Source organism: Lissotriton vulgaris, chromosome 3_1, assembly GCF_964263255.1.
Source record: "Lissotriton vulgaris chromosome 3_1, aLisVul1.2, whole genome shotgun sequence".
In the NCBI taxonomy this organism is placed as follows: Eukaryota; Metazoa; Chordata; class Amphibia; order Caudata; family Salamandridae; genus Lissotriton; species Lissotriton vulgaris.
This window is the reverse complement of record NC_141689.1, coordinates 1045264180-1045283870: the sequence shown is the minus strand read 5'-3', so window position 1 is coordinate 1045283870 and position 19691 is coordinate 1045264180. Positions and strand designations below refer to the sequence as shown.

Genomic DNA, 19691 nt, shown 5'->3' with positions numbered 1-19691 from the left:
GAGGGGCTAGTTAGGGTACGGTCATGTTTAACATTACACTTTAACATATCCTTTTCATATACCATGTAGCCTGCCTTATGGCCTACTTAGGGGTGACTTAGGTTTATTTAAAAAAGTTATTTGGAAAGGTCAAATTGGCAGTTAAAACCTTCATGTGAGCAGTTCGGTTTACATGGTCTGTAGTGCAGAGATTCTTAACCTGTGGATCTTTGAAGTAGCTTGGCACTTATCGAATAAGAAAATTGACAATAGGACATGTATAATTGACGATCCCTGCCTGGTTTAGTAGAGGACTCAGTCATAGATGGTGCTGTTGCCTCCAGGTCACCCATCTAGTTGAAGAGGCACAAAGTATAATGCCAGTTTGAGGCTGAAATTTTAAAACAGGAAGGCATCCATTGAGGACAAGGATTTCAGCAATTCCAACTGCAATAGCAGCTATTAACTTGCCTATCCCGATTCTAGACTGTCATCCTAGGATGAGGTGTCCATAGATTCCGTAGGTTATTTGGAAACACACTAATGGTGGCATATTTATGAACCAGTCCTTGATTAACACCTTGGCTGCTTCGAACATTCTGCGCCCGTGCGGAACGTTAGAAAAACGGGTAGGGCTGCATCGGCCAACAGCCGTTCGCAGCACCAGCCAGGTAGTGCTCCGGCATATCAACCCCCACTTACACCAGGAAATTGTTATAATCTATGTTAGTTGGCGCTTCGCTTGTAATTCTGGGTTTTCTTCATTTCATCGCCAAAGTGATTTGCTTTGGCGGGTATGGTTTGTCAGGCTATGCAGTAAAGAACAGGCTAGTGGGCCACAGGAGCTTCTGCCCGACCCCCTAAACATGGTATGCCATTGGTTGGGTCTGCATGTGTTTGCTCAAACTGCTGTAGCCCCCTCAATATGCATCAGCCAGGACGGGATGATCTGCTTAGCTTCAGGGCCAGAGTGTACCAAAGTGAGTGAAAACTTAGTAGCCCCCCACAAAAAAAGGGGAGTGGTCTCCTGGGTTAATGTCTGGGGTAGATTAGCATCAGGTGAAGCAGAAGGCCATTTGTTTTCTTCTGATAGCCACCGCCAGATAATCCCTGGTGGCGAAAAACATTTGTAATGCTTTTTTTATTAAACGTAATTCCCTCCAAGTTGGCCAAAGTGTCCGATGTCTGTACTGCAATGGATCCCTACACCTTCAGGCAGTCAGATTATGGTTCAGTGGCAGAGCTAACACTGTCAGAACACAGTTCCCCAGACTCTGAATCAAGTGGACAGACCAAGAATTTAGAAGACCATCTTTGCTCACATTTGTAGCTGAACATTCTGCCCAACAAACTAAATCTGGCCAATTGTTTCCCCCAATGATTATTAGTTTAGTGAGGTGTTGCTCAACATTACAATGGCTTAAGACTAAACTCACCTTCTGCAGGCCTTCTTGTACTTTATTATTCAATTATGACCCATCTCGGCATCCCACACTCCTTCCCTTTTACTTCAGGTTTGCTCCAGTTTCCTACTTCACGGTTTATACAGCACACCCACTTGGTGAGCTTAGAGTTGAAAGTGTGGCACGCAAGCCCAGGCACCCAAACACCTGCATATCCAAGCATGGTCGGACAATTCATTTGCAATCAACTCAAAGTTACATGGGTGAGACTGGAGGTTTTGTGAAGTTCAATCAGCCCTCCATCAGTTCTGATTAGGTATGCACACAGTCATTCTATCAGAACATTAGGTGTGTTTTCCACTTGCAACCCTGACTTTAATTTTCACCCAGGAGGATACATGAAAGGTTCACTCGAGACAGTATGCTGCTAGAAGTGTTTATTACTACAAAATACACAATACAGTATGAAGTGGTGTAAAACCAATTAGGATTTCGGATACCGTAGCACTTACTACAAAAGCATGTTCACCAGAAATTCATGTGCGATACAAAAAGTGCTCAATAAAGACCAGTAACTGGCAAGATTTGGTAAATTACCTCCGAGGTAAATACAATTATGGTCATACCAGTGCTCCGCAAGCTTTTATACATTTATCCTTGCATGTCCAACTTATCCATCATGATTAGATGATCCATGCTGCACAGCTGGCAGATAACTTGGCATAAATAGTATACAGTGAGAGCTGCAGTGCACATGGTACAAACTAATTTTTGCATGCATGTTGGCTGTTAGTCTCCTCCTTCACCTTTTCCCTCCGTATGATGAGTGCCACCCAACTGGGGATAAAAGGGACCCACCAACCAGTTGAGTGGCGTGTTGTTCACAACATAGTCCACCATATTATCCATTGAGCCCTTCATTTTGTCCAATTGTCCTCTAGTGGTCGCAAGAACGTTGTCGGAGATTTCTCTTACAGAGGAGGCCAAGTGGAAGTTCTGGTACAATTCACCAGCCATTGTACTCATGTGGTGAGCCTGTTCCTGGATGTTGTGGGGCAGGCCGTGTATACTGGACACTAGAGTGATGCAGGTGGTCTGAAGATGTTTTGTAAGGTTGCGGGCAATCACCAGGGTACGAGACTCAACATCCTGGGGAAAGAAAAAGATTGCAAGTACTTGAACTGACAAGGCTACGCAGTATTAAGTTTACAGACTGTACAAGCTGCCTATACTAGCATCAGTTTGAGCACAGGAATCCAGTCACATCAGCTTCATGAGTGATGCCACTGAAGTCTTGCAGGATTCTGCAGAGCTTCAGTTTAATGCACAAGGCTGCAGCAAGCATCCACAAATGTAAGGTATAAATAGCACTACATTGCCCGCACAACAAATTCTTAAACATTAAGGCAGTAATCTGGAAAAATCTGTAGATCAGAAAAGTGCAGAGTTACCTCTGTGCCGTTACACTCCTCGCCAACATTTTGGCCTGTGCTTTTGCTCCATTCCAACCAAGATTGGTAAAGCTTTTCTTGGGCATCATGCAGCTTCTGATTGGCGCTATCCATATTTTTCCGTGCATATTCCATCTGAAGGAGAAAGTGAGTTGTGTTACAGTTCAGTAGATAACAGTAAGAAAGTAACCAGAGTGCAGCTAACCACTGCAGTAACATTAAGCAATCCCCTTACAACACATTTGCATGTCAAGTATTGTCCATTTTGAATGCTATTTGTCTAACAGGTCAGATTAAAAGGAAACGGCAGGCAATGAATGCATCAAATGTTTAATGCACATTTCCAACCCCACTGAGTTGGAGCAAAGTGGTATAAAAGAAAGTTTTAAAAGGAAGATATGGACGTTCAGCTCAATACTAGACACATGTATACATCTAGAGGGATACATGCAGTTGCAATGCTTTTCTTACCAGGGCAACCGTACGGTGGAGGTGAGAAATTGCTTCCTGGCTCCTGGATTTTGCATCACTCAACCTGGCTATGGCTTGACTGTAGGCACGCTTCTGAACTTTGCGCGACAAGGAACCTATTCGAATATAGTAGTTTGGCTTCTGAGCCCCATCTTCAATGCCTTGCACACATGCAGTTTCTGCAGCTGCAAACAGAAAAAAAAAATATAAGTTAGGACCACAACCTGCCAACGCGATACACAATAACCCACACTTATGCATTCAGGGAAGTGAAGGGAATAATGTCCCGCAATCACAGTAACCATTACAAGTGGTAAGAGAAGCCATTTACCCAGCTTCTTTGTGAAGCAAGTGCTGTATGATTGGGGCATGGAAAGCATGAGCTCCCTAGCCCCTTATAAAAGACTAACTTTAGCTTCACCAAGTTATGTCTCGTGTTAGAAGATTTATTTGCCTGTTGGAGAATTAAGGGGTGACATTTAGACATGAACATGTGCTGCCAAATGAGCAAGACAAATTTAGTATCCTGCCGTGGTAAAGGATAAGGTACACAGCTTTCGTATTCAATTTTATATTTGGAAATAAATGAACAAACCAAATGAAAACCATTCAAACTCAAAAACAAACTCAATTGTTTGGTGCATAGCACCACTAAACGAATTATAAATTATTTAACAAATGTCCTGAGAAAGCAAGTCTGGCAGCCATGAAAGACCTCAAACGTTAACAAAGTCAGTCATAGGAGATCTTTGTTGCAGCAACCCCCCCACCCCCACAAAACGGAAAGTAGCACCCGCAAGTTAAACACGACAGGGAGTGTATAAACTGAGCACAGTGGGAAGACCAGTGGAAATTGTGTGCCAACTGAAGGTTTGTCAGAAATTGGCTGCGGATCAAATGACACTAAAACCCGACCAGCTGTGGCAACGCAAGGACTAGGTAAGGGCACCCTGAGACCTAAGAGATAAACATGTGATGGCAAAGTGAGCAGCAGCCAGCATCAAGGTCCCATAGCCATCAGTTTCCCTGCACAGTAGGCCCTTAGAAAGTCCCTTCGATACTAGAAACTGGACAGAACACATGTTTAAGATACCAGCAATAAAAAATAAAAAAACTTCAAATATAGAAAGGCTTACAGCGGACTAATTAAACGAATCCTCAGATGTACTCACCCAACTCTTCTTCGGTCAGTGGGAGATACTGTTCTAGTAGAGTCTCTGATTTGGTGAGTGCCGATTCCACACCATTATTCACCATTTGCACCACATGGCTGCCCAGCACTGTGTTAATACTGCCATGTACAACAGACTTTGTCAATTCAACACTCTCATGAACAGCTCCTTTGGTCTTGTCGACCACACCAGTGATTGTATGAGCCACAGTATCTTTGGCACCAATCATCATATCGGAGGCTTTAGACACAATCTAATGAAAAGAGAACAAATCTTTACATTTGATACAATGTATCGTTTAAGCATAAAAGAAATGTCCTGATTTGGCAAATGTTCAATTACAAAAGTATTTACAAAAACGACTAAGATAAAAGCTGCACAGCGTGAAGTTTAGAATTAGTAGTAGCAAATTACAGTAATAATCAACTACAGAACCAAATAAAGGGCATGCACAGTCAGTATTGCTAACCACACATTAAAAAAAAATTATTGAAACCATTACCTTGTCTGACGGCTGATACAATATTGGCAGCTTCTCCTCTATCTTATCAAGACCCATACATGCGTAGTCATTCGCAACTGAAACTAAAAAAAAAAAAAAAGAAAAAAAAAAAGAATTACTACGTTTCAGTTTAAACCATTCAGTTTGTAGAGTTTCAATGAGCAATGTACATGCAGCGGCCAGCCTCTACTCAAAATTAGTAAGATTGAGGGTGCGACGTGACTAATTTCATGTCTAGGTAGACAGTTTTGATCTCACGGCCATAAGAGTTCGATTTAGAGTATTATATCAAAAATTTTCCTTTCTGTGTATTAAACTTTCAGTTGGTGACCATGCGGCCTACACGTTTCAATTATTGTCACGTTATAATTACCTTTTTTTGATTACCAATAGTACGCCACACATGAATGTCATTCTTTGTAACTCTCAAAGTTTATTTTTTTATATTTTATAAAAGTTTTTGTAAAAAGAAAAACATATTACATCGGTACACCTTATGGATACACCTATATTTATAAAAAGTGTGCTCTGTTACAACTTTAACCACTTTCTAACAAATCCAAATTACGGTATCTAATGCAGAGTCACACCACAGTTAAGAATCCTGGTGTAATCAAATTAAATACATTATACAAACAAGTTATACACAGTAAAAAGTCCCATTGTCGACGCGTTTCGGTGCGTAGAAATACATTTGTTGCACCTTCCTCAGGACAGACGAAATATTAAAAGCAGTGATTTAAACTTCTTTCTACAAAAAAAGACACAAATACATATAATCAATACTTTGTACCTATAGAGTTTTTTAGACTAAATGTGGGCTATTTTTAGTGAGAATCACTTTTGGTATTTTCAATGCCCTTACTTGTGGTTTCGGGTTTATGGTCCTTGTATTAATCTTTCAGGACTTCTTCGCTTTTCATTTAGCGTTCGTATAAGTTCGCTCTCACCATATAGATTATCTTTCAATGGCCTTTCTATGGAGGGAAAGCATTGAGTTATACACCATCCTAGAGCTGAGTATTTGGCTGATTTTTTCCAATCTCCTACGCTACTTACTCATAGGGTTTTTGAATGGCCCCTTAGAGAGAACGTCTTAATATAGCTGAAGCCTTTTTCAAAATAAGGTCCGTTTCTATTCTGCACTTTGCCGCGCCTATAAATAGTGCACAGTTACTTTAGAGGTTTATTTTAAACTTCATTTACAGTTATTCGTACTACATAGGATTGATTGCACCTATACATACCCGTTGCTTTTGTTAATCTAGCCGACACCCAGGCTTTCCTTTCTCACACCACCTCGCAGAGTCTAATATCACCTGTGCTGCAATGACATAGGCTTATGTTTTAGTGAGTCCAATGTTTTAGTTTCTTGCTGTCATACCCTAACATGGGCTGTGGCATACATACCTAGTAGGGGTGAAGGTTTCTTTAAACCGCCCAGGATGCAGCTGTTGGTGTTCTTTGGCCGTTACTGATATTGGCTGATTGGTAGAGATTTTCACTTCACTCTATTCCGACCTAGATGGTAAATACAGCATTTTTTTAGTGGAAGTCGCTTGTATGTTGCCACTCTCACTGACTGGTTGCTACTTATGGGGCTTTTGACTAGTTTAAGGCTCCTTTCCATGGTGACTCGGGGTTCAGTGTTATATTGGTGCTATTTAGCCCACTGCCGCTGTTGTGGTAGTTATGCACTAGTCTAAGATCCCGGGGCAGAGGTTCACGTTCCCTGTCTAAACCCAAACCTCGTTTGACTCCCGGGGGCAGAGTGCTCACCTTTTCATTACGGGCGTACGGCAATTCGGCATTCGGCGGTCCTTCGGCTGGCGGCTTCCTTATTCCAGCTGCTTCTAATGGCAAGGGTCAGAAGTGCCGTCCTTATATACCGTGTCATTTTTTCTAATTAGGCCTAATTGTTCAATTATGACGACTGGCCGACACCATGATTGTAGTTTTTCGCGAGTGCGGCCACTGTTGGAAACTACCGGACTCACAAGTATTTTATCAAGTGCATTTTATAATTAATTAACGCTGCCCACAGTAAGGCATACATTTTCCTTTAGTTGTGACAAATACAAAGTTATTGTTACATTCGGACTGTGGCTCGCGCTGACGGGTTATTGTACTCGCGATTCCCGTATCTCCACGCCATTTTGGTAGTTTTTTTGATGATGAACTACTGGGATGCGTGTTCGCGCCCCGATATCGCCTGTAAGATATGTTACTGATATTCTTTTCTTTATTATTGGCGGGGCCAGCTGCGCACTGGGTATTTATTCTTATTTTTTTGAAGATCGTCCTCGGCCCCTGCTTTTTAGTTAAGGCTCTGAGTCTAGAGTAAGCGTCATTCTCTAGGAACTCCGTCGGTACCCATTCGAATCCGGTACTCACTCTATTTTCCCAAACACTATTTAGGTATTTAAGACAGTTTCAACATGATGCTACGTTGTATGTGAAACGTTACTATCTTTCCAGGGCGAAGTAATAATAACACCAACTATTACATAATCGGTTTCTGATACTTTGCCACACGGTTAATCCTAAACCTCGAGTTTAAGGAGACAGGTCTACTTCGGGTGCCCAGTTCATTTAAACAAATGCAGTGATTAATCGTGTTCCAACAAGTGGTTAATGCAGGAATGTTACATCATGTTAAACACATTCTACAAATATTACACAGATTCCATAAGCTAGAGATATATTCACATATGTCATGTTATCTCGGTTCATTTAAACAAATGCAGTAATTCATCGTGTGGTAACAGGTGGTCAATGCAAGAATATTACAGCATGCCAAACACATTCTACAAATATTGCACAGATTTCATAGGATAGGGATATATCCGCATATGTCATATTATCTAATCATTCTGTCCCACTCCTCCCGGCAATTTAATCCGTGGTAGTATGACTTAAATTTAGACATATAGAATTGTTCCCTTTGTTTTCGTTTTTTATTTAGATCTCCCCCTCTTGCAGAGATCTTGATCTTTTCCAAAATGAACCACTTAATTTCATCAATGTTGTGTTTTTCCGCTATCCAGTGCTCTACCAGTGGGGCGTTCTTTTTTTGATTTCTAATCGCAGAGCGAGGTTCTGTAAGACGTAGGCGCATTTCGCGCCCTGTTTCGCCAATATAGCATTTGTGGCAAGGACACACCAATAGATACACTACATTTGCAGTGCGACAATTGACGTGTTCGTTCATCCAGTGGGTTATTCCCTGTACCTCCAATTTATCAGTCTTGATAATATTCTTACAATGTGTGCAGGAGCCACAAGGCAAATTACCCCTAATAGGATTATTTGTAACTACGTCTCTTTGTCCTCCTCTTTTTGGCTCTTTAAAAGTATGCACTAGGTGGTTTCTTATGGTTTTATTTCTCCTATAGGCATAAACTGGTTTTGTCATAGGTGTTGTTCCAGCTTTATTTAAAATGGTCCAGTTTTTATTTATAAGGTTCTTTACTTTGTTGCTGAAACCATTAAAATCACTCACCATGATAATTTTATCTTCACTGCTATGTTTGTTTGTGTGATACCTCAAACAGACTATCGTGGTTATAGTACTTCGCTCGCTTATATGCTTGTTTTATTAAGCGTTTAGGGTAGCCTCTTTGGGCGAGCTTGATTTTTAAATTTGCGGCATGTTTTTCATAGCTCGCTCTGTCGCTACAATTCCGCCTGATTCTTAGGAACTGGCTAAAAGGTATCCCATCTTTTTGACATCTGGGGTGGTAGCTTTCATGGTGGAGGAGCGTGTTTCGGTCAGTTGGCTTTACAAACAAGTCCACATTTAAGACTCCTTCTCTTTCATGGATTTTAATGTCAAGGAAGTCTACTGCCACTTGGCTTTTGTTTGAAGTAAACTTGAGGTTGGGATCCCCACAATTTATCCATTCTAAAAAATCTAAATCATTTTCCCTCGCCCTCCCAAATAAAGAAAATGTCATCTATAAAACGTGACCAACACTTCACATTCTCAAAGAATGGACACATTTCATTATAGATATGTTGGCTCTCAAAGTTCCCTACATATAGGCATGCTAAGCTGGGAGCACATGTGGCTCCCATGCTGGTGCCCTTGATCTGACAATAGTAGTCCTGGTTGAATAGAAAGATATTGTTTTTTAAAATGATCTCTATACAATCTAATATAAAGGAGTTTTGTGGAGTTAAATCACCATTTTCATCACTTAGAATGCCCTTCATCATTTTAACAGTATCTTCTTGCGGGATGTTTGTATACAGCGCTTCGATGTCCAGGCACACCAGCCACTGTGTGTCCTTATTGAACTCTCTACCTTCTATTTTTGAGATCATATGGGTGGTGTCCTTTATGTATGAAGGTAATTCCGTGACCAAAGGTTGAATGAAGTGGTCAACGTATTTGCTGAGAGGCTCGGTCAAGGAATCTATACCGGACACTATCGGGCGCATTGGAGGGTCCTCCAAATTTTTATGCACCTTAGGCAACCCGTATAGTGCCGGGAGTCTGGGGTTTTCATTTATCAGGAATCTGTATTCCTCATCACAGATGTTGTCTTCTTTTGCAAAGTTTACAACATCGTGAACTTTTTTCTTGAGATTGTTCCATTCCCTCATATTGCTGGGTTTATAATGTGATTCATTGTTTAAAAGTGTTAGCATTCTACCTTCATAGTCTTCTGTGTCTAAGACCACTATGCTCCCACCCTTATCTCCAGGTTTTATCGTTATTTCCTCACAGGAAGCTAGGGATTTTAATGCATCCCTTTCCTCTTTTGATAAATTGTTTTCTGTCCATGCCTTTGTATCTAGTAGTTTTTCTAGGCCTATGGTCACTGCTTTTTCGAAAGTATCTACCTCAGGACCTACCATACTGATATTTGGAGTCCAAGTGGACAAAGGTTTTAGTCCAGATTTGTTGGTGGTTTCTCTATCTTCCTTACCCATGAAGAATTTCCTAAGTCTTATCTTTCTAAATAGGTCCCTTACGTCCCTTTCGATATTAAATCTACAGCCTATTGTGCTAGGGGCAAAACCCAAACCCTTTTCTAGGACACTGGTTTCATGTTTACTTAATACTATTAGAAAGGTTGATTATTGGGGCTTTTTGGACTTCACCCTCCCTTGTCTGTTCCTGGTTAGGGAATGTGGGGTTCTCTCCTATTAGTCCCATTCCTTTTGGCTGCGGGTCCGCATGTACGGTCTCCTTGTCATTCCCCCTGCTGGTTGATTGCCCTGACGTCCCCTCCCCCGGGCTCTGAAGCCACGTTGGTGTCGCCTCTGTGGCGGACCTAAAAAAACTGGTTGGTATTCTCTGTTTGTCTGACCTCCTTGTCTTTCATCGGTTCTATTTCTAGGGTCCTGATGGTTTTCCCCTTCAGATTCAGAGCTGTTATAGGAGGTATCAGAGAATGTTACATTCTTTTTGTGATATCGGTTCCTGTTGTAATTAAAGTGTTTCCCGTTGTATTCCGTAGGTGCTGGTTGCTCATAATAATCTTTTTGGATATATGGGTACACAGTTTCAATTTTATAATTGGCTATATCTTTCCGTAGCTTATTTGTTTTTTTGTTTATCATATACTCCTGGTATCCATTTATGTCCTCCTTTATCTCATCTAGTTTCTCTAGAGGGAGGAAATCGAGACCCTTGAAAAACAACTAAATGATAGTACAGCATTGGAGGAAGCTAAGAAGAAACTAGATGAGATAAAGGAGGACATAAATGGATACCAGGAGTATATGATAAACAAAAAAACAAATAAGCTACGGAAAGATATAGCCAATTATAAAATTGAAACTGTGTACCCATATATCCAAAAAGATTATTATGAGCAACCAGCACCTACGGAATACAACGGGAAACACTTTAATTACAACAGGAACCGATATCACAAAAAGAATGTAACATTCTCTGATACCTCCTATAACAGCTCTGAATCTGAAGGGGAAAACCATCAGGACCCTAGAAATAGAACCGATGAAAGACAAGGAGGTCAGACAAACAGAGAATACCAACCAGTTTTTTTAGGTCAGCCACAGAGGCAACAACGTGGCTTCAGAGCCCGGGGGAGGGGACGTCAGGGCAATCAACCAGCAGGGGGAATGACAAGGAGACCGTACATGCGGACCCGCAGCCAAAAGGAATGGGACTAATAGGAGAAAACCCCACATTCCCTAACCAGGAACAGACAAGGGAGGGTGAAGTCCAAAAAGCCCCAATAATCAACCTTTCTAATAAAGTATTAAGTAAACATGAAACCAGTGTCCTAGAAAAGGGTTTGGGTTTTGCCCCTAGCACAATAGGCTGTAGATTTAATATCGAAAGGGACGTAAGGGACCTATTTAGAAAGATAAGACTTAGGAAATTCTTCATGGGTAAGGAAGATAGAGAAACCACCAACAAATCTGGACTAAAACCTTTGTCCACTTGGACTCCAAATATCAGTATGGTAGGTCCTGAGGTAGATACTTTCGAAAAAGCAGTGACCATAGGCCTAGAAAAACTACTAGATACAAAGGCATGGACAGAAAACAATTTATCAAAAGAGGAAAGGGATGCATTAAAATCCCTAGCTTCCTGTGAGGAAATAACGATAAAACCTGGAGATAAGGGTGGGAGCATAGTGGTCTTCGACACAGAAGACTATGAAGGTAGAATGCTAACACTTTTAAACAATGAATCACATTATAAACCCAGCAATATGAGGGAATGGAACAATCTCAAGAAAAAAGTTCACGATGTTGTAAACTTTGCAAAAGACGACAACATCTGTGATGAGGAATACAGATACCTGATAAATGAAAACCCCAGACTCCCGGCACTATACGGGTTGCCTAAGGTGCATAAAAATTTGGAGGACCCTCCAATGCGCCCGATAGTGTCCGGTATAGATTCCTTGACCGAGCCTCTCAGCAAATACGTTGACCACTTCATTCAACCTTTGGTCACGGAATTACCTTCATACATAAAGGACACCACCCATATGATCTCAAAAATAGAAGGTAGAGAGTTCAATAAGGACACACAGTGGCTGGTGTGCCTGGACATCGAAGCGCTGTATACAAACATCCCGCAAGAAGATACTGTTAAAATGATGAAGGGCATTCTAAGTGATGAAAATGGTGATTTAACTCCACAAAACTCCTTTATATTAGATTGTATAGAGATCATTTTAAAAAACAATATCTTTCTATTCAACCAGGACTACTATTGTCAGATCAAGGGCACCAGCATGGGAGCCACATGTGCTCCCAGCTTAGCATGCCTATATGTAGGGAACTTTGAGAGCCAACATATCTATAATGAAATGTGTCCATTCTTTGAGAATGTGAAGTGTTGGTCACGTTTTATAGATGACATTTTCTTTATTTGGGAGGGCGAGGGAAAATGATTTAGATAATTTTTTAGAATGGATAAATTGTGGGGATCCCAACCTCAAGTTTACTTCAAACAAAAGCCAAGTGGCAGTAGACTTCCTTGACATTAAAATCCATGAAAGAGAAGGAGTCTTAAATGTGGACTTGTTTGTAAAGCCAACTGACCGAAACACGCTCCTCCACCATGAAAGCTACCACCCCAGATGTCAAAAAGATGGGATACCTTTTAGCCAGTTCCTAAGAATCAGGCGGAATTGTAGCGACAGAGCGAGCTATGAAAAACATGCCGCAAATTTAAAAATCAAGCTCGCCCAAAGAGGCTACCCTAAACGCTTAATAAAACAAGCATATAAGCGAGCGAAGTACTATAACCGCGATAGTCTGTTTGAGGTATCACACAAACAAAAACATAGCAGTGAAGATAAAATTATCATGGTGAGTGATTTTAATGGTTTCAGCAACAAAGTAAAGAACCTTATAAATAAAAACTGGACCATTTTAAATAAAGCTGGAACACCTATGACAAAACCAGTTTATGCCTATAGGAGAAATAAAACCATAAGAAACCACCTAGTGCATACTTTTAAAGAGCCAAAAAGAGGAGGACAAAGAGACGTAGTTACAAATAATCCTATTAGGGGTGATTTGCCTTGTGGCTCCTGCACACATTGTAAGAATATTATCAAGACTGATAAATTGGAGGTACAGGGAATAACCCACTGGATGAACGAACACGTCAATTGTCGCACTGCAAATGTAGTGCATCTATTGGTGTGTCCTTGCCACAAATGCTATATTGGTGAAACAGGGTGCGAAATGCGCCTACGTCTTACAGAACATCGCTCTGCGATTAGAAATCAAAAAAAGAACGCCCCACTGGTAGAGCACTGGATAGCGGAAAAACACAACATTGATGAAATTAAGTGGTTCATTTTGGAAAAGATCAAGATCTCTGCAAGAGGGGGAGATCTAAATAAAAAACGAAAACAAAGGGAACAATTCTATATGTCTAAATTTAAGTCATACTACCACGGATTAAATTGTCGGGAGGAGTGGGACAGAATGATTAGATAATATGACATATGCGGATATATCCCTATCCTATGAAATCTGTGCAATATTTGTAGAATGTGTTTGGCATGCTGTAATATTCTTGCATTGACCACCTGTTACCACACGATGAATTACTGCATTTGTTTAAATGAACCGAGATAACATGACATATGTGAATATATCTCTAGCTTATGGAATCTGTGTAATATTTGTAGAATGTGTTTAACATGATGTAACATTCCTGCATTAACCACTTGTTGGAACACGATTAATCACTGCATTTGTTTAAATGAACTGGGCACCCGAAGTAGACCTGTCTCCTTAAACTCGAGGTTTAGGATTAACCGTGTGGCAAAGTATCAGAAACCGATTATGTAATAGTTGGTGTTATTATTACTTCGCCCTGGAAAGATAGTAACGTTTCACATACAACGTAGCATCATGTTGAAACTGTCTTAAATACCTAAATAGTGTTTGGGAAAATAGAGTGAGTACCGGATTCGAATGGGTACCGACGGAGTCCCTAGAGAATGACGCTTACTCTAGACTCAGAGCCTTAACTAAAAAGCAGGGGCCGAGGACGATCTTCAAAAAAATAAGAATAAATACCCAGTGCGCAGCTGGCCCCGCCAATAATAAAGAAAAGAATATCAGTAACATATCTTACAGGCGATATCGGGGCGCGAACACGCATCCCAGTAGTTCATAATAATCAAAAAAACTACCAAAATGGCGTGGAGATACGGGAATCGCGAGTACAATAACCCGTCAGCGCGAGCCACAGTCCGAATGTAACAATAACTTTGTATTTGTCACAACTAAAGGAAAATGTATGCCTTACTGTGGGCAGCGTTAATTAATTATAAAATGCACTTGATAAAATACTTGTGAGTCCGGTAGTTTCCAACAGTGGCCGCACTCGCGAAAAACTACAATCATGGTGTCGGCCAGTCGTCATAATTGAACAATTAGGCCTAATTAGAAAAAATGACACGGTATATAAGGACGGCACTTCTGACCCTTGCCATTAGAAGCAGCTGGAATAAGGAAGCCGCCAGCCGAAGGACCGCCGAATGCCGAATTGCCGTACGCCCGTAATGAAAAGGTGAGCACTCTGCCCCCGGGAGTCAAACGAGGTTTGGGTTTAGACAGGGAACGTGAACCTCTGCCCCGGGATCTTAGACTAGTGCATAACTACCACAACAGCGGCAGTGGGCTAAATAGCACCAATATAACACTGAACCCCGAGTCACCATGGAAAGGAGCCTTAAACTAGTCAAAAGCCCCATAAGTAGCAACCAGTCAGTGAGAGTGGCAACATACAAGCGACTTCCACTAAAAAAATGCTGTATTTACCATCTAGGTCGGAATAGAGTGAAGTGAAAATCTCTACCAATCAGCCAATATCAGTAACGGCCAAAGAACACCAACAGCTGCATCCTGGGCGGTTTAAAGAAACCTTCACCCCTACTAGGTATGTATGCCACAGCCCATGTTAGGGTATGACAGCAAGAAACTAAAACATTGGACTCACTAAAACATAAGCCTATGTCATTGCAGCACAGGTGATATTAGACTCTGCGAGGTGGTGTGAGAAAGGAAAGCCTGGGTGTCGGCTAGATTAACAAAAGCAACGGGTATGTATAGGTGCAATCAATCCTATGTAGTACGAATAACTGTAAATGAAGTTTAAAATAAACCTCTAAAGTAACTGTGCACTATTTATAGGCGCGGCAAAGTGCAGAATAGAAACGGACCTTATTTTGAAAAAGGCTTCAGCTATATTAAGACGTTCTCTCTAAGGGGCCATTCAAAAACCCTATGAGTAAGTAGCGTAGGAGATTGGAAAAAATCAGCCAAATACTCAGCTCTAGGATGGTGTATAACTCAATGCTTTCCCTCCATAGAAAGGCCATTGAAAGATAATCTATATGGTGAGAGCGAACTTATACGAACGCTAAATGAAAAGCGAAGAAGTCCTGAAAGATTAATACAAGGACCATAAACCCGAAACCACAAGTAAGGGCATTGAAAATACCAAAAGTGATTCTCACTAAAAATAGCCCACATTTAGTCTAAAAAACTCTATAGGTACAAAGTATTGATTATATGTATTTGTGTCTTTTTTTGTAGAAAGAAGTTTAAATCACTGCTTTTAATATTTCGTCTGTCCTGAGGAAGGTGCAACAAATGTATTTCTACGCACCGAAACGCGTCGACAATGGGACTTTTTACTGTGTATAACTTGTTTGTATAATGTATTTAATTTGATTACACCAGGATTCTTAACTGTGGTGTGAATCTGCATTAGATACCGTAATTTGGATTTGTTAGAAAGTGGTTAAAGTTGTAACAGAGCACACTTTTTATAAATATAGGTGTATCCATAAGGTGTACCGATGTAATATGTTTCTTTTTACAAAAACTTTTATAAAATATAAAAAAATAAACTTTGAGAGTTACAAAGAATGACATTCATGTGTGGCGTACTATTGGTAATCATAAAAAGGTAATTATAACGTGACAATAATTGAAACGTGTAGGCCGCATGGTCACCAACTGAAAGTTTAATACACAGAAAGGAAAATTTTTGATATAATTCTTACTACCCAGTCCTTTCTGGTCCCTGGGAGACTCTCTAATTTTGGAGATTCGATTTAGAGTAACCATACTAACACTCAAGTATCTGAGGGATAGATTCACTTTTCTTTGCATATACACAACAGTATACAAACAAATACCAAACAGTTGTAAACATAGGTAGATGCAGTGCAGCAGTTCAGTCTACAGTCGCATGATAAGTTTCCTGGCAACACATTGCAGTGGTCATATGGTATGCGACAGCCAAGACCAGTTATCAATAAGACCCAGCCCATAATAGTGCCTCCAGGTAGCCAAGACTTTATAGCATTATCAGAGCAGCCTCTGCTATTCTAGGTACCTCCCTGGCCATATAAATACCCAACCCCTTTCTCCACCCTTGTAGGTTAGACCTCCTGACACAACCACCCCCTCCCAATGCACGGCAATATCCCCCTTACGCTACCACCAGTCCCTAATGCTAAACAGGAGCGTGGCCCAGGGACATTCACATCATTTTGTACACCCAAAAAGGACATTCTGGCTCAAGTGAGTTAACACCAGGGTGTTTTGCAATTCGTGTGCCACTTGGTCCTAATGTGGCTGGATTACTGGGCAAACACATTGTGTGTTTGTGGGGGGCGAGAAGAGTGAGTCCATCTCACGCAGGCAGTCTAGGCCTATCGCTCTTCCCATTGCATGTAGTTGTGCCCTGTCATAATAAACCGTGTTGTATTATGAGCTGTATTAGCCTCAACCTAGATTTAATGGTTACTGACTGTTGGTGCATTAAGGCGGTCTCTTAATCAGTGTAAGCCATCTCACCCCTGTCCCGCGCCCTTGGAGATTCACCAGGGTGTGCATCATGTTTTGGGTTTTGTAGGTATTCCCCCTCTCGAGCACCTCCAAAAGGAGCCTACCCCAAAAAGGAACATAGTCCGGAATCTGAACTCACCTTCTCCTGCCAGCCATTTGTGCAACTGATACCCTCTGGAGGGATGACAAACTCGAGCCCCCCTCCCACGAGGCCCCAGCCTTAGCGTTTCCTATTGTATCCCAGGCCTAAAGGTGTAGATACCGGACTGAAAGGGGTTACTTACATCACTACTTTCAAGGGATGCATTCACAAATTGGAACAGTATGCCGAGTAAAACAGTAGTTTAACTGCAGTCCATCTTCCCACCCAAATCACGCATTGTAAATGTAAAACACCGAGTAAAAATGTTTTAAACCTTGAGCAACAGCATTGCATTTAACATTTTCACGGGGGCGGGGGAAAGCGAGCCAATAATCAGACAAGCTTCACTTACTCTGAGGCTCCATCTTTTGAAGTATTGGTTTAGCGCTGGTTATAGCCACGTTAGTGACCTTCAATACTCCCATTTCTGCCACTTCACAGACAGACCTCAGGTAGGGATGGTTCTCCTTTGTGTTTGCGTAGACCGAGGACACCATGCCGTAGGTGGAGCTAATAAGGGGGAGGCCGATCACGCGTGACACCACATTCTGTTTAAGAAACAAACAAACATTGTAAGTCAACTGGAAAAAGGTCACTGCTTTTACTATACAAAAAAATAAGCAAAGTCAAAATAAGCCATTACCTGTGGATGCTCAACTGCTACCGAAGCCATTGTTGTATCGCAAATCCTATTGAACGGATAGAGGATTAGTAACGTAAGGAGAAAGTCACGGCAGCAACTAAACTACTTAACTAATACACATTAGCAAAGGAACGAGAGAAACCAGCCAACTCCCGAAAGAAAAAATCATGTCTTTGGGGGGACACTGCAAAAAAAGATGTTAACTAGAAAAGGAATGAGCCCGTCTAATCCCAGAATATAGCGGAGTAGGAAGGGATTTTGGATTGGCGTGGAAGAGAGAAATACCATAGAAGTAAATGCCCAGCTTTGTGACAGACATCGAGCGAAATCAAAAGCCATTAATTCAAATATGGTTTAAACAAATAAAAAAAAGTCACGTTTTCAACATGCGACATTAAAACGGGGATTTCGGAGTTTGTCGCGTTTTCTTTACCCATTTCTACATGTGCCAACGAGCAGTAGTGTGGGTCCACTCCCCTCCCGAAATCTCAAAAGGAACTTAAGCGCTCCAGGGCGGAACATACGCTTAGACTATCTGCTTAAAACCGACAACAACTGAAAATCAAAGCTAGAAATCGGGGGTTAAAAGGGATGAAAAAAACTCGGGGGGGGTTCGGGGGGAGAAGAGATCTCAAAGGAGCGCGGCCGACGTAATTAAAGGTGCGAGTTAAAAACACAAACTGAAAATCGATGCGTAGCATTATATGCCACCCGACTGGTACTTTGCTGTTTCTGTCACTGTATCTAGATATATAACACCACAAGTAACATACAACAAACCAGGGATATTGGCTTCGTCAATTGTGTTAATTGCCTAAGATAAATAAGCAACAACTATGGCTTGGTTTAGAATATTGAAAATACTTCGTTTATGAAATGAGACCGATCTATCTATAACGAGCCTCTATGAAGTTAGATCAAAGGCAGTGAAGGGTGGCCCGGCAGTTACCATCTTTCTTCTCATCACCAAGGGTGAAGGCGAAAAAGGAGAACTCGATAGGTACCCGTCTCAGCACCCTCTTTTTAAACCTGTTAGTGCTCAGCACCGAAAGGACCCGGCCCATTTAAAGCCCTTCAAATAATCCCTGTGGTGTCCTGTGATATGCGGGCACACAGGCAGTGCAGAGGAAGACTCCGACTACCCGCTTAAAGTTTACAAGTGAACCCTCTAAGCGCTACATAGAAAAATGTTAGAGCGCGTATATTAGAAATTAAGTAAATCACCACTCCTTCCAGAGGCGACGAAGTCCTTATGTATAACACCTAACGGGAATAAATACCTTCCACATCCCGACCATTGTAGGCGTCGAACTATCAATCGCCACAATCCACTCACCTTGCTCGCTTCACAAATAAGTTCTGCTACCAAGTATGATGCGCGACCGTTATTTATGCTCCTGCGCTTCTCGCGAGAATGCTGCTCAGCCCACTCTGTGACAGCACAGGAGCGTCATAAAGCCGGAGTGCAACCTGCTCGTCACGCGCTGCCTCCGGGAATTCCCACCTGCGGAAGCCCCGCCCTCCTTCAAGCTGTTCAGTACGTTGTTGTGTTTAACTTCATGCAAAAAGCTAGGTTGAAAGGGTCGTCCGGTGGTTATATGTTAGTACTGAGCCCTCTCGTCTAATTTTCACAAGTATGTCGTCAGACTGTTTACTCAGCCACAAAGAACGTGCTGGATGGATTTATGATGCAATTCTATGTCAGGACGGAGGCGAGGATTATGCAGTCCTTTCTTCTCTTTATTATAACAGCAATTTAAAGAAAAGCCCAATCAAAACACATTATTGGAACTACAGCTCCCATGAGCACATGGGGCAAAGTGTCCATAGTAACCGCCAGCCAATGATGATGCCGTCCGCCGTATAATTGGCCGTGACGTCCCTTCCGCTTCCTCTTTCTTCTCTGCTCGTCAGATAAGTCACTTTATTATCTTTCTGACGTACTGTGTGTTTCATTATTGTTATTGAGCGTTTTGTGCCTGTGCAATAGCGCTAGCTTCAGTAGTGCGCTTTTTCATTCCTGTACTTCGGCAGAACGACGTGCGACAGGCGCTGTTTGCGCCGTCACTGCTGTGTCAACGCGGACTGTGAGAAGCACGTCCTCGCTC

General features: G+C 41.6%; 1 protein-coding gene across 1 annotated transcript; it reads right to left on the bottom strand.

Moving 5' to 3' along the window:
• Positions 1-1804: 1804 nt before the first annotated feature.
• LOC147727374 (perilipin-2-like) lies at positions 1805-18945 on the bottom strand. Its single transcript, XM_086961456.1, has 8 exons — positions 18920-18945; positions 17584-17629; positions 17293-17488; positions 4979-5061; positions 4477-4729; positions 3305-3489; positions 2834-2968; positions 1805-2531 (listed from the first exon to the last, which is right to left on the bottom strand). The coding sequence occupies exons 2-8, from the start codon at positions 17611-17613 to the stop codon at positions 2172-2174; spliced, it is 1242 nt and encodes a 413-aa protein (XP_086817582.1). The 5' UTR covers positions 17614-17629; positions 18920-18945; the 3' UTR covers positions 1805-2171.
• Between the last annotated feature and the right edge of the window lie 746 nt (positions 18946-19691).

Bases quoted from the DNA above. Each gene is read 5' to 3' on its own strand.
- LOC147727374 (XM_086961456.1), bottom strand. From the start codon at position 17,613: ATGGCTTCGGTAGCAGTTGAGCATCCACAG. The intron at 5,062-17,292 runs GTAAGTGAAGCT...TTTTTTTTTTAG, and splicing joins TCAAAAGATGGAGCCTCAGA to TTTCAGTTGCGAATGACTAC. The intron at 3,490-4,476 runs GTGAGTACATCT...TTCTGTTTGCAG, and splicing joins ACTGACCGAAGAAGAGTTGG to CTGCAGAAACTGCATGTGTG.